A 14,355-nucleotide genomic window follows, 5' to 3' on the forward strand; every position below is an offset into this window, starting at 1 on the left:
GAAAAGAAAAGCACTTTGGGGAACAGGGCCTGGGACAGGCTGACAGTGCATGGCTTGGGTCTGGGTTCTGTGTTTTATGCTCTCGTTAGTCTTTCGCATAACGAGAAAGCCTTTGGCTTCCTTTGGCTTCCTTTCTCCTGTCCCTTTTCCCCTTCCCTACAATAACGTGTGCCGCCACATAGGTCAGGGTGGGTGCAGGTAGCTTCTTGCAGATGATACGCTCATTCACCTGTACCCTGCAGCAAACCTGAAGCACGTGGAGGGCACAAAGGCTAATAATTTGTCATCCTTCCTCTAACCTGTCCTGGGCCATGTGCTTTGTCTCTCCCAGGGTTATCTGGGAAGGGAAACCAGATCCTGAACACCCCTGCAAGATGCTGAAAGATGTTGTTGGTTTTTTTTTTACTAGTGGGGAAAAGCTCCTCACAGTTTACATGTGCTGGCACTGGGGAGCTGAAGGTCCTGCAGAGGGGAAGTTTCCCGTTTGTTGGAGGAGCTATGCTTTACTGCCATGTTTGGATTTGTTGTTTTTTTTTTATGTTTGCTCAGTGACTGTCATTCTACAGAAAATTAAAGCTGTTTATTCCGCCATACAGAAGCTGCATTTGCAGCTTTATGCTGCCCTTCTCTGAAGAGACAGCGCTGCTTCTGCCAAATTAGCTGCAGCTGATCCGTGACCTGCAGGCTGCTCTTCGGTAGGCTGGCATTAAACCACGCGACACACTTCCAACATAAACGTTGCTCCTATACAGAAGTTCAGACTTATGAGAATATCAAGTGCCAAGTCTCCCTTGGATTTTCTTTAGAAATCCCAGTCTTGCCGCTAAAAAAATGGAACAACAACTGAATTGGGCTTAATTTACTTTTCTTACTGCAATGCAGGTCTATCTGTTGATGCCTATTTCAATTAAGTTTTCTACTTCCTATTGAATATAAGTGGAAGAACTAAGGTTTATTATTTCATTATTTTTTTCACAATAAGAATATCCTTTCATGTGCACACAAATACAGTAAATGAAAGGAATAAAATAATTTTTGGCTGTTGTGTGTGAGGCTTATATGAAGGACATACCTTACATGAAGGATGTGCAAGAGTATAGCCAGTTTCTTAGTTTGCATAAATATTTTTGTTCATATAGTCTTGGTTACAAGGAAAGCCCATGGGCTGCTTTGGCTCTTGATCAAGTGATGCTCCTTGTGCCCAGCTGCGTTGGCCGGTACGTTTAGGACTGAGCCGGGGAGCCGTGCTGTTCTGGGAACATCAGTCTCTGCAGCTCACACTGAAGTTAGCAGTGCTGCCCACACTGGCTGGACCCCGGTTATTTGCTGGTGCCCCTCGGAGCAGGAGGCATGGCAGCTTCTGCCTGCAGCGCAGGCTCTCACAGTGCTCCACGCAGTGCATCTCAGGGCACACTTCGCTGCACAGTGTTACCTTCGTTCTAGTGAGCTGGGCGCTCGTTAGAGCGTCACGGTTATAAACAGCCACAGTTTTGCTTGAGGAACGCTGATACTTGTCTGGTACCTGGAAACTAGCCTTACCTCAAGGCACGTTATGTCAAAATATAAGTGATGGTGCTTATTTGTGACATCTGAAGGGGATGATATAATTGTGAATGTTTATTAGTATATAGATGAAGAAAATGAAGGAAAATCTAGATCTACAATCCTCCCCTCATATTCCTACTGCTCAGACATCCCTGTTTGCTTGGCTCTCTGGTGTCATGGCCCGTACCGGGGGACTCCCCCCAGGTCCCACGTGCTGTGTGTGTGCACGTACCACTGCGTGAGCCTTATTTTGCTGTTGTCAGAGGGGTTTCTATGAAACACTTCCGTGCCTTGAGAATCCGAAGTCAGAGCTGGGCAGCAGTGAGCCTGACAGTGTGCAGAGGTTTGGATGAGGATCAGCGGTACCTGCCTCAGATGTACCACAGACCAGGAGGGAGCTACAGAGAAGCCAAGACGTAGAAAACATCATGTATCAGCAGGCTTTATTCTTGTTTTCATTTTTAAAATGGTGTGAATGTAGTCTAAGTGGCAGTGAAAGTGAGAGACGGAGCAATGAGGCACATGGCACACCAGTCAATAGCTGTTGTTTTTTTTCTGTTTTCCTTTCATTGTGAGGGAGCAAGGAGGAGTTGTTTAAATGCCCATGAAACCAACTTTCCTTTCTCTGTCTTTGTAATAATATTCCCGGGATGTGTTCTTTGGTCACTAAGTGACCAGCAGCGCTGTACAGGTGACAGTCAGGAGAGCAGAAGGCACTGAAGGCAGTAGAGGTGGCACAGTGGCATTTGGAAATTCCCTGTAGTCCCGAGGAGCCAAACGCCTCCGTCTAGAAAAGGCACGGGGCAGGGATGGGAAACTAGAAAACAATAAAGAGTCCACGAGCTGTGTAACACCAGGCTGGAAGCTGGAAACCGTTCCCTGCCCAGGCTACAAAATCCTCAGTGAGCAGGGGAGTTTTGTTTTCACTCATCACGTATTTCACAGGAGCGCTCCCCAAATCCACGGTCTGATGTCCAGCTGTGGTTGCATTATTAAGTAAATAAGGACCATTGTCTGGGTGTTGGAGGCCAGTCATCCCGAGCAGAAAGAGATGAGACAGGCAAGAAAAGCAGAAATATTGCAGAGAAAAGGCTCGTGGCAAGAATGCAGACGGCACTTAGAGAAAGGGTTCTTTGAAACTAATGCTCCCTAACCCAGATCCTCCGCCTGTCACGGGCACGCAGGCTGGATCTGAAAAGGCGTCCTGGAGGTCAGTGTTTTATCCATTAAGCTGTAACTGCCTAACCTGAACACGCAGCCCTAGAGACGACTCAGGGCCCTGCCTGGTCTGCATGCTGTGTGCACTTGGGGGAGCTGGTTTCAGCCGAGCAAACAGCGCGGTGACGCTGCCCAGCTGGGCACGCACCGACTGGGAGGTCACCGAGAGACCCCGCTGCGAGATCACCGGGGCTTCTGCCGGGGTCTGCGCTCGGGCAGCTTCAGAAGTCTTTTTTTTTTACTTAACGAATTAATCATAATAGAGCTTTGGGTGCTGATTTCCCCATCCCTCTTGGGGTTGGCATGATGACTGCTGCACCTCGACGAGGAATGTGCCTTTTGATCCCACCCGTGGCTGGTAGCAGAGAGGCTGGGCTGCCTTCCCTACCTCTGCCACGGGGAAGCCGTGGTGCAGGTGGCACCTCGCTCCAGCCCAGGGACCCCCGGCCACCTCCTCTGAGCCCTCCTGAAGGTGTTACCTGGGGAGGTGGTGGGGCTTTGGGAGTCGGTCGTGCTCCAAGAGGCCCTACCAGCAAAGCAAAGTACTGCTGTAACTCTCCTCATTCTCTGCCTTCACCTCTCCTTTCTGCAGTTTGTTGACTTGTGAGTGATTTTCAGTTCTCCTTTTTAGTTTTTTTTTTCTTTTTTCTCAAAACACTGTGTCAGTTATGCAAAGGAACAGCTCTAAACATTTCCGTGCTGCTATAATAAAAGCAGCGTGTTATTGTGAAAGGCACATCTCAACATCACGGGCTGGGTAACACCCCCGTCCCTATAATGGCTCAAGGGCTAAACTTTTATCTTTAACTCTGAGTGGGAGAGGTTATCTTCTGACAAGTCTGTCTGAAGTGCTGACAAACAAGCTATGTGTTTCAGGCAGTAAAAAATACCAGAGACCTATAAAGTTATACTTTTGAAATAAGCCTGTAATTCCTGGTAGGAAGGAGGGGACAGGGCAGGCAACGTAGGAGCTATAAGGAACTTACACCCTGCCTGTAACTGTGTTTGCTGCCATTTACCCAGTGTGGATTTGAAGTCAAAGGAATTTATATGGTCTCCTTTACAGCTCAGCACCACAGACTAGCTGAGTCTTTCATTTCCCATGGCTATTCAGAGGTGATTTTGGTTTTTTATTCTTCTTAATCAAAGTTAGCTTGGGGAAGACTCATTTCATCCCCCTTCTTTTTAAATCATGATAATTTTCCACATTGGCAGAAGGACTTTTAAATTCCTAGTGTGCAATTTTGGAAATTTAACTGAAAATTGCTTTGCCTTAGGTTCTTGATTATTTTTTTCCTCAGCAATTTTCCGGTCATGATGCATTTCACTCTGCTGGACACTGTAGCTCAGCAGAAATAAGGGATGCTGCTTCACCAAACTGTGGCATTTTGCTGGACCCGTTTCCTCTGGGGCCTTAGGTATAGGGTCTGTGTTCATTGCCCTAGAAGACGACAAATGTCTCCCAAGTAGGGTGTGGGCACCCAATGGGCTGCACAAGACAATCCACCGGGGTATGGGAAGGAAGTATTAGACCTTTGGTAGTACACGTATGTAGTTTATAAATAAATACGTATTGGTGGTGCGTGCTCAGAAATTTTTAGAGGTGTGCATTCGAAAATGTTTGCAGATCACTAACCTAGTGACTTTTTAGCTCAGCTTGTAAGAACTGCGGAAGGATCTCGGTCAACTCTGATTTGTAAAAGTTGTCACAAGCCACAGGAACTTCTTCCCCGTGTTGTGAACACAGGGAATTTCATGACAGCTCCAAAGCCTGCAACATTGATGATGATCCTTCGTGGTCCAAATGCATCCTTTATGATAGCTTTCCAACCTTTTTGTGCCTTCAGGTTCTGTTGTTACCGGGGGTTGCTTTCATAAGATTTAATGAAATCAGCAACAGGGTACGTGTAGCCAAAATGCTTAAATTTCCCGCCTGACGTGCTTTTGCTAAAAGGTTGGTCCTGGGTACTGTTACATATAAACATCCATGGTGAAATGAGGTAAGGGTGGGTTTTGGGGAGGAAGGGTGCACATCATGGGTAAACAGGAATACTTCTGCCATCACGGGAAGTAGTCCCTGATGTCCTCTTCGGTGTCTTGTGCATTGCAAACAATGTGCAGCTTTGATTTAGAAAAATAGATAGTCATCTTGCAAAGTCCCAAACATTGCATGCAAAGAAGTCTGGGGAGCAAATGTGCTCAGGGATCCTGTTTCAGTTTTGGCACTCATCAAATATTTTTATCTGCCAGGCAATGGGGACAAATCTGGGCCAAGAAATAATGGAAGGAGGGAAGGGCTTGGGGGGAGGGCTGCCAGGATCATTTTTGTTTTTGTCAAGTACTGTCAGTAGTTTTGGACAAGGGATTCGCTTATAGCACATCTCCATTTGCTATCTCTCCTTGTGTTTTTTACTAAAAATAATCTGAAAATGGTTCTTATTGTGAAATTTAGTAAATAAAATACATCTGATTCCAGCATGCAATACAGAGATATGTGAGTACAGCTTACTTACACTGGGTGTTGGTTTACACCCACCTTGAAGATGGCTGTCCATTTCCCAGGAGGGGAAGCTACGAACGACCAGGTAATGTGCACTGTTCCTCTAAATGAAGATCGTTAGTCTAAATACACACCATGACTCAGTTTGACAGACTTTGTGCCCAGGTGTAATCTGTCATTCTTCCTAGCTGAAGCACATCCAAAAACATTGAGGCCACTTTCATTGCCCATCAGTATCAGGGTGAGCATTGGATTAAGGCGAGGCTTCAGCAGTCCAGTAGCATTTACCTTGTTTTACTGCTTGACCAGTGACACGGATGATAAGAAGGATGTTTCTGCTTCAGCTGAAATTGCTAACGGGAGTTTTTCCATCAGCTTCAGGAAGGATGGAGCAGGTATCAAGTCATGCAAAACTAGCTCAGTGTACTGTTAAATAAGGGATTATTGTAAGAGCTACTGTAAGAGATGCAAAAGGTGGGAGGAATATGGATGCTCTGCTGTTGTTACAGTAGAGAGCTTCCCTGTGCCTCTGCTCTGCAGTGCTTTACATAGCAATGAAAGATTTGGTGGGCTGACGTGACGACGCTGCATGTGCCCATTCCTCACCTTCAGGACTTCTCCTGCAAGGTGAAGTTTCCCCGTGTCCAACATGCCCTATTCTGAGAAGCACAAATACCTCAGCAAATGCCACTGGAGCACATCCTTCTTGCCTAGGCAGTAGGGAGCACCAGCTCCTGCAGCCACCCTGCAAAGCACAGCCCTCGCTGTGCTGTTGTGCTTTTGGCCTGGCTTTAAGGGGCAGTGTTGGTGGTTTAAAAAGTGCTTTCCCAATGCACATCAAATGTTCTTGGTCTGGCGAGACAACCATCAGGCAGGCACAGAGTTTCAGAGAACTGCAAGCAGTAAAAATAGAGTTAAATGCCATTTCTGATCACTTTTTGTTTACTTCTTCAGTCCCTTAACCAGAAGGCAGCTGTTTTGCCATGCCTTCTCTTCACTCCAGTGTCCCTTATCTTCACACCTGCTAGGCTGAATCTCACAAAACCACGTGCCTCTAAAACACGTCCGATAAAAGTGCTTCCACTGGGTTGTGGTGCCCACAACACACTATAGGGCCGCCTGATGACGATGCACATATCTTATCTGCACGGTGAGACGTGGTGTTTGAGTTACATGGCTTCGTGGTGAATAGCACTGAGAAGCAAAGAAGGTTAGTGCTAGAAAGGAGCAAATGCAGATTTTGAGCAAGAAGCTACTCATCTCTTTGAGACAATTGTAAAGCTGGTATTTTCTGTTTCAAATCCCAAACCCAGGAATTTATGTGACTTCCCCATGGATTAGGAGCTATGAAAAATAATGCATGTAGTTCACATGACCGCTGATTACAGCTGCTGAAAACACTTGTAATTAACCTGTTTACTAAAGTAAAAGGAAAAATGCAAGCTGAAAGTGAAAACACATCTGCTGTGGAGCCAATGTTGGGAGATAACATATGCTTGGTGACATAAATAAGAGAATGTTTTTCAGCTGACACCTTGAGTAAGTTCACATAGACATTCAGACCATTGCTAATGGCTCTTTAGAGCAAGGCCATTGCTTTGCTTTAACATAAAAACGTTATGTGTAAAAGCTGAGTACACCTCTTGAAATCTGCAGGACAGAACAGGGTTTAAAATCATCTATGCTCTTCAATTCCCGGGCTCTGTTTGGAAAAGGCAGGAGATGCTGGGCCTTGTGTGAGGCTGCTGATGGGAGCAGGGACTTTGCTGCTGGAGCAGCTCTGGCTGGCGTGGCGGGCTGTAAGCGTGGAGCTGCCTCCTGCCTGCAGCGGGGAGATGCCCGTGCTGGTGGCTGCAGGGAGGTGACTGACCTGGGAGGGGTAAAAGACACGGTCCTCTGCACCACTGGCAGGCATGAAACAACGTAGAAATGTTTGTTTAATAAGGACTGTAAAATGTCCCAGGCACTCAGGACTCTTAAGTGCTTTCATACTTTAATGGAATTTTTTTTTTTCTGGCAAACTTTGATCATATTAAATAAATTTCTCATGATATCATAATGCTCCATTTGTTATAAATGTGCTGATTTGCGGATGTGCAATTAGCTGACTCAAGCAAAAAAGCACTATAGATATCCCGTGTGTGAAGTGGCAGTTTATTTCTCTCCATCTGGTCTATAACTTGTTCCATGCTGCTTAACGTGGGGTCTGGGCGTACTGCCCATTGCTCATCGCCTTTTATAGAGAAGAAAATTGAAGGCAGCCACAGAGTTAATTCTTTGCAATGTGGTTATTTCCTTCATGCAATACCTAAGGTGTTCTCATCAGGCAAATTAGGCAGTCCCCTTGTGAGCAGGTGAGTCCTGAATGTCCCCTCTGCAGAGCAGGGGGAAGGAGATGAAATTATCTTAGAAAAGGGCACTGTGTGACTGAGTCAGGGTCATCCCAGAAAGAAAAAATATGGGTCCCCATAGCTCACATGACTAAGGTCCTTTAAAAGATCAGATATGTGTTGTTGGTTTTTGTTGTCCTTCCCTTCCCTTCCCTTCCCTTCCCTTCCCTTCCCTTCCCTTCCCTTCCCTTCCCTTCCCTTCCCTTCCCTTCCCTTCCCTTCCCTTCCCTTCCCTTCCCTTCCCTTCCCTTCCCTTCCCTTCCCTTCCCTTCCCTTCCCTTCCCTTCCCTTCCCTTCCCTTCCCTTCCCTTCCCTTCCCTTCCCTTCCCTTCCCTTCCCTTCCCTTCCCTTCCCTTCCCTTCCCTTCCCTTCCCTTCCCTTCCCTTCCCTTCCCTTCCCTTCCCTTCTTTATCACTGCTTGGATGGATCTTTATCAAGGGCTAGGTCTTGTCCCTTCTGAGTCCATGGCCAAACTTCCTTGGCCTCAGTGATGGGATTACATCCTAAGCTAGTAACCTTGAGAAGACTTTCATTCATAAAAAATGCTCAGTGCACTAATAATTGTTTTGCTGTCACAATAGAAGTTAGCACCTTACTTCATTGCACATTTTTTACCCCTGTAATACAAAATAAGTATCTTCTACTCTCTTTAGTATCTCTTCTGGTTCTTCAAAATGAGTGAAGAGTGTGAAAATAGAGGTTTTAGAGATTAATAGCATTTGTTAACATACAGGGTTAAACTTTTTGAGGACAAAGATATTTTTTTTGTCTCATCAGCACGTTTAGCAGTTGCAAATCCCAGTGTATGAGGAAATGTCACATTCAAAAACTATTAGCAGCTGTAAAATTAGTTTTGCAAATCTGAGTGTATTGCTGCATATTTTATCTGCTGCTATTTATCATTTCTACATATATTCATGCAATTTTCTTGTAGTTTATGAAATTTGGGTGTGCGGTTTCAGCGTGAGCTTTCAGATTTCTTAATGATGAACTTATTAAATGAAATGGGATTGCCATATGCAACTTCTGCTTTTTTTGCATGATAATGAGCTGCCTTATTGGAGTAACACTGAATTAAAAACAAGAGATATATATGTATGAAAAGTTCTTCGGAAGGTGTGAAATATATGTTTATTAAGAACAAATATTTTCATCACGTCTGCCTTCAAATAGCTTTTAGATGGTTATGACTGTAATAGGCTTTCTCGAGTATACAGCCAAGCGTAGTATATCCCACGGTGCGTCTTCTTTTCATTCTTAAAAAATGAGCTGGGTTTTTCGTTTGGCTGTGAGTCATTTTGAGGCAGAGACACTCACCTTTCTGTATGCAGACTGTAGCTCCAAGAACTGAAAACACATAGCATTATTGTCACATGCCACTGCCTTTGGTAACGGAGCTCTCCAGAAGGAAGCGCGCGCGGTATTTCGCCATCTTCGGCATATGAAAGCCAGCAGACGTGCCGCTCGAAAGCCTGTGGGAATATTCGCATAACTGCAGCTAAAGCCTTGCTTCTGTGTTCAGGAATCCTCTTCTTCTCACCCAGATCTCAACACATGACTGAAATAATCTGTTTATCCAGCATCCAGTCCTTCGTGGGGACCGGATGGAAACCAGCTACTGGGTCCTGTTTGGCATTCCTATTTGCCGTCCCAGAGTGCCGTTTCCTTCTAAGCGCTCTTTCTCGTCCGAGGCATTTTAGCAATGCCGACGGGTGATTAGAGGCACTTCTGCTGGAATGCATGCCCTAGTGCTTAGTGAAATTAATTTGGCTTATGACAGGGCACTGAGAGGCAGAGCTGGGCTTTGTCCGGCTCGCTGTCATTGTTTCCTGGCGTGACTTTGGAGCTGTCCGCAGTGCCCTGCTCCTGGCCGTGCTTTGAGCACGCTCAGCGCCAGCAGAAGCTGGGGGACGCAAGGGTGGGGAGGGCTGGGAGTTTCCAGGTGTGCTCAGTGATGCTCGTGGTCAGGACAACCAAATCTTTGAAAGCAGATTATTCTAGGTCAGGAGCTAGCTGATGTTATTGTATTGCCTGCAATTTCCACTTGCTTCAGCAGGAAAACTATTCTGACAACTAAATGCTGTCTTCTTCCCCAAAAATCAGTGACTGCATCTATCCCAGACACATTAAAGAGAAATAAAAATGATGCTCAGAGCTTTCCTTGGTCCATCATCCTGCACCCATCTGCCTAGTAGAATGGAGCAAGCATGGCCAGTCTGGGCAATTGAATTAGCAGTTTGAGGCCATAATTTATTTGGAGATGCATCTTTTAGCTTGTGTCAGAATCACAGAGCCACGGAATGGCTGAGGTTGGCAGGGCCTTGTGGAGGGCACCTGGTCCAAGCCCTGCTCAAGCAGGGCCACCCAGAGCAGGCTGCCCAGGACCACGTCCAGGTGGCTTTTGGAGGGGGAGACTGCACAACCTACTCAGTCAGTCTGGGCCAGTGCTCCGTCACCTGCACAGTGAAGTGCTTCCTAGTGTTTAGATGTGTTCCAGTTTGAGCCCGCAGCCTCAGTTCCTTCCCTGAAGAGCCTGGCTCTGTCCTCTTTGCACCCTCCCAGTGTATTTATATGCATGGATAAGATCTCCCCCAGCCTCCTCTTCTCCAGGCTGACCACCCCCAGCTCCCTCAGCCTGCCCTCACAGGAGAGGTGCTCCAGTCCCTTCAGCATCTTGGCAGCCCTCCATTGGACTCTGTCCAGTACGCCCAGGTCTCTCTCAACCTGCCGGCAGTACATTGCCTCGTGCAGCCAAGAATCCCATCAGCCTTCTTAGCGGCAAGGGCACGTTGCTGACTCACGTTCATCTCGGTGCCAGCCAGGACCCCTGGGTCCTCTTTGCAGAGCTGCTCTCCAGCTGGGTGGCCCAGCACGTCCTGGTGCCTGGGGTTGTTCCTCCCCAGGTGCAGGGCGCTCGGCTTCTCCTTGTTGGACTTCGTGAGGTTCCTGTCATTCTTTTCTAATTCACGCAGTAAAATACTGTTTACACAAACTCAGCAATAATAGTCTAAGCAATGTATGAGCTGTACAGAAAAAGTGCCAATTGACTCCAAGTAAAGCCAAGTTTTAAACTGATGAAAACCAGGAGTTTTTGAATGGGACAGAAGTGCTCATAAACCTCAGTGCTCAGATCTCAAAGGAGAAAGGCAAAGTATCAGGTAAATGGCAGCCAAATAGAAATCTCAGTGAAAGTGATAATGTTTTGTTAAGCAGAAAAAGAGGAGAGGAGAGGAGGGGAGAGGAGAGGAGGGGAGAGGAAAGAGGAGAGGAGAGGAGAGAAAAGAGAAGAGAAGAGAAGAGAAGAGAAGAGAAGAGAAGAGAAGAGAAGAGAAGAGAAGAGAAAGAACCACAAAACAAAAACAAAAACAGCTGTAAAAAGCTCTTCTTGTATGTCAGTGATAACTTTTTCTTGTTGGGTTGCAACCTTCCCCTTCAGCTGAAACCCCCCCCCCCCACACACACACCCCCTGTCATACGGAGATTTACTGCAGAGGGATGTGAAGCTGCCTTTCAGCGGGCAGTGCAGTAGCCATGGTGAGACTGAGCACATTTTCACCCCTCTTTTAGCTGGGTGATGCCACACTAGTAGTTTCCACATCTCTTCCAGGTGGACAATGAAAGCATCTTTTATAATGGGAAAGCAGTGAACATAAAAGCACTCAGCTCCTCTGTTCAGGCAGAACCGTGCAGAAGCGTTTATGGTTCTGGTGGATCTCGCCCACAGATAGTTGAGCCTATCTGCTAGACCCCTCTGCTCCTGCTGTGTTAGGCAGGGATCTCAGGTTATTCACCCACGTGTGGCCCTCTGAAACTGCTGCCAGGACGTGGGGGATTTGTCGTCTCCTGGGGACCGGTCTCCTCGTGGCTCTGGAGGATCTGAGCTGCCAGCACATCGAGTAGCCCCACGGGAGAATTATTTTCTTGAGCAATCACAGAATCGTGGAATGTAGGTTAACAAGTGATACTGAGGTAAAGGACGGTGTTAATCCCCTTGTGAATGGCAATAACCAACTTCTGTCATAGCTGAAGAAATGCTTTTCTTCTGGTGTCTTCTGGCTCACCTGTATCTCCTTTCTCTTCCTTTCTGTGTGCTCTCCAGGCAAGGGTGCTTGTGCTGACCTGGGCTAAGGAGGAGCAGTTGGGAGACCTGAGTATCCAGTGTTCGTGTTCTGCAGTTGTTTGCCTTTTGTATTTGCATTTGTGCGTGTATTTGCATTGTGTAATCACAGATAGCAGCTGACGTATTTACACACGGTAAGAGAGCGCGTGAGCCCGCTGACAAAAAGCAGAAGTTCATGTGGAAATGGGGAGAAAACCCCAGCTTCTTCTACCTGCAACAAGAACACCGCAGGGCCCGTCCAGCTCTCCCTGCCCTTTGCCTTGCACTCGTTCTCCCTCTGCTGTTAATCTGCTCAGGTCAGAACGCACCCATAGCCTGGGGCCACGCTGGGAAGGCTAGAGAGTGTTTGCAGGGTATCTGTGTTCACCAGTTTGCCAAAGCAAGGAACGGGGAGAAAAAGGAAGCCAAGAAGAAGGATCTGCCTCAAAGACCTGCCACCTCTGAGAGGCAGCCCGTCAAAACCGCTGCAGGTTTACCCTAGGAGAGGTAGTGCTCAAGTGTGAACTAGACTTCCCAGGACCTAAAATACTTTTATTTTTGCTGCAGAGCTGCAGAGCAGGTAAACCAGGGACTGCGGAGATAGCCAGGGGGGTGGAAGCTCCTGCAGGGCTGTCTTGCTGCAGACACATGCAAACACATATGCGGGCAGCTCCTGGCATGATGGAGATAAAGGCTTGCAACCTCCCAGGGGCCTCCTGCAGGCACTCTGTGGTGATGGAGATGGTGGTGATGGAAAGCCCAGCTAGCTGATCCAAAGCAGTTCTCCCAGCCACTGGTGAGAGGAGGAGAGCACACAGTGCTTACATATCCAGTGGAGCAAATTTTGTCCCGTTTTTGTCCCTTTATCTTTTTCTTTTTCTTTTTCTTTTTCTTTTTCTTTTTCTTTTTCTTTTTCTTTTTCTTTTTCTTTTTCTTTTTCTTTCTTTTCTTGGAGAGTGAACCTGTGCCTTGAGAAAACAATGACATGTTTTTAATAACTCTGCCACCAATGAGGAAAGGGTGGTGCATCTAATCTTACTCTATATTGTTTGCGTTTTTGTTCAGTAAATCAGCTGAAAGAAGTAATACATTTTTTCTTTAAAGTCTGTTCCCCGCCCCTGCCAAGCAAGTAAGTGTTACTTCCTGCCCTTTTGCTCTCATGATAACGCTTCCATTTCCTGTTTTGGGTTTAAGCCTTCATGTAGGCTCCCGGGTTGTCTTCCTGCCAAATTTGTGTTCGGCCGTGTAATCGGGTGGAATACCCTATTTGGGTGTAAGGGCACGTGCCAGATTCGAGTGTCTATTCCTCCGGGATTACCTGACCAAGTCTCCCTCAATGGCGAGCACGTAAGTACCTGGAATCGGTGCTCTCGATGGCAGTGAGCTCAGTGAATGGGGTTAATGGGACTGGATGGAAAGGAAAGCGTGTGTGTTGTTGTAGTACTGGAGATCTGCATTCTGGGTGTAGCCTCACAGGCTAATTTATACTTTTGTAAAATGATAATTAAGGTTTTATGGTGATGCTACATGAATATGCATCTCCTGGCAGTGAGGGAGAAGCGAGCCACGCTCATCCCCAATCTGACACCACTGGCTCCAGAGGAGCTGTCGTGGGTTTATTTGCATTTCTGTGGGGATTGAAGAGAAACCAAAGCTACGCAATGCCAACTTTAATGAAAGACCTTTATGTTGATTTGCTGTATGCACGCATGAGTCTGCCTCTCCTGATTATTAGTTATGATTACAATCCTTAAAAGCCTTTGTTTAAAGTATTGTTCTACCAAAGTATGCATACGGCTGGCCAGTGAGCGAGAGATTTAGTCACGGATTTTCACTTGACAGTTTAGTCTTGGGTTTTGCATGATGTTTATTTTATGAGATTAGTTACTTCTTCTTTTTATTTCTGTAATTCAGTGGTGAAGGGAAATGGTTTATATTAATAGCAACCTGATCTAGTAAAGTTACTTTTTTACTGTTTTTGTCTGAGTGTGTTTATAGATTACTTGGGTTCACTGTGTTTCCCCACGGCATTTGCTTGATACTTATTTTTAGGAACTTCTAAACATTGGCTTGACATTTATTTTTAGGAACTCCCAAAGTTTGTCTTCAAGGTGGCATGCGATACCAGAAAGCAAACCGCACTTCATTGCAGAAAGAGATGTTGTGTGAATTGAAGCATGAAGGGAGCAGTGGAGTGGGGTTTCTCCATTAGGAGACAGCAGTGCCCCTGCCTTGTTGGACGTGGCTCTGGGCATCCAGCTGCCTCGCAGTGATGCCACTTCTCTGAATCACTACACTTCCGCTATGAAGTGCCTTTTGCACAGCAGTTATTTTAAAACTTTTTTTTTTTTTTTAGTTGTTGAGTTGAGATACTGACGACTGGAGTTCCCCTTAGAATCATGTTGTTTCTTATGGTTCAGTTTGCAGAACGTACCAGAAAACGAGAGGTTAAAATTAACTCCACCACGTAGCATCAAAATCTCAGCACTGTAAGCTAAGCAGATGTGCCAGCTTACAAGAGAACAAATCTGCAGCCAGTCCACCAGCCCTAAATCTCCCCTGACTGGCAGATCTGTTATTTAAGTGTAACAGCGGACACTGAG

At 46.3% G+C, this 14,355-nt stretch overlaps 1 protein-coding gene across 7 annotated transcripts in view; it reads left to right on the forward strand.

Annotated features, from left to right (window-relative positions):
• Nucleotides 1-14,355, forward strand: part of EVL (Enah/Vasp-like) — a 146,197-nt gene that overhangs the window by 56,498 nt on the left and 75,344 nt on the right. For 2 of the 7 annotated variants that reach the window (XM_035566826.2, XM_035566828.2), the window contains exons 1-2: nt 11,962-12,069; nt 12,947-13,099. The exons of 4 other annotated variants lie outside the window; for them this stretch is intronic. In XM_035566826.2, the coding sequence (XP_035422719.1) occupies nt 13,089-13,099 (11 nt within the window). In that variant the 5' untranslated portion in view covers nt 11,962-12,069; nt 12,947-13,088. Of the gene's footprint in view, nt 1-11,959; nt 12,260-12,946; nt 13,100-14,355 lie in introns of those variants that run through there. One more of the 7 variants, XM_050711000.1, reaches the window with a different exon arrangement.

Source organism: Cygnus atratus, chromosome 5 (assembly GCF_013377495.2).
Source record: "Cygnus atratus isolate AKBS03 ecotype Queensland, Australia chromosome 5, CAtr_DNAZoo_HiC_assembly, whole genome shotgun sequence".
Taxonomy (NCBI): domain Eukaryota; kingdom Metazoa; phylum Chordata; class Aves; order Anseriformes; family Anatidae; genus Cygnus; species Cygnus atratus.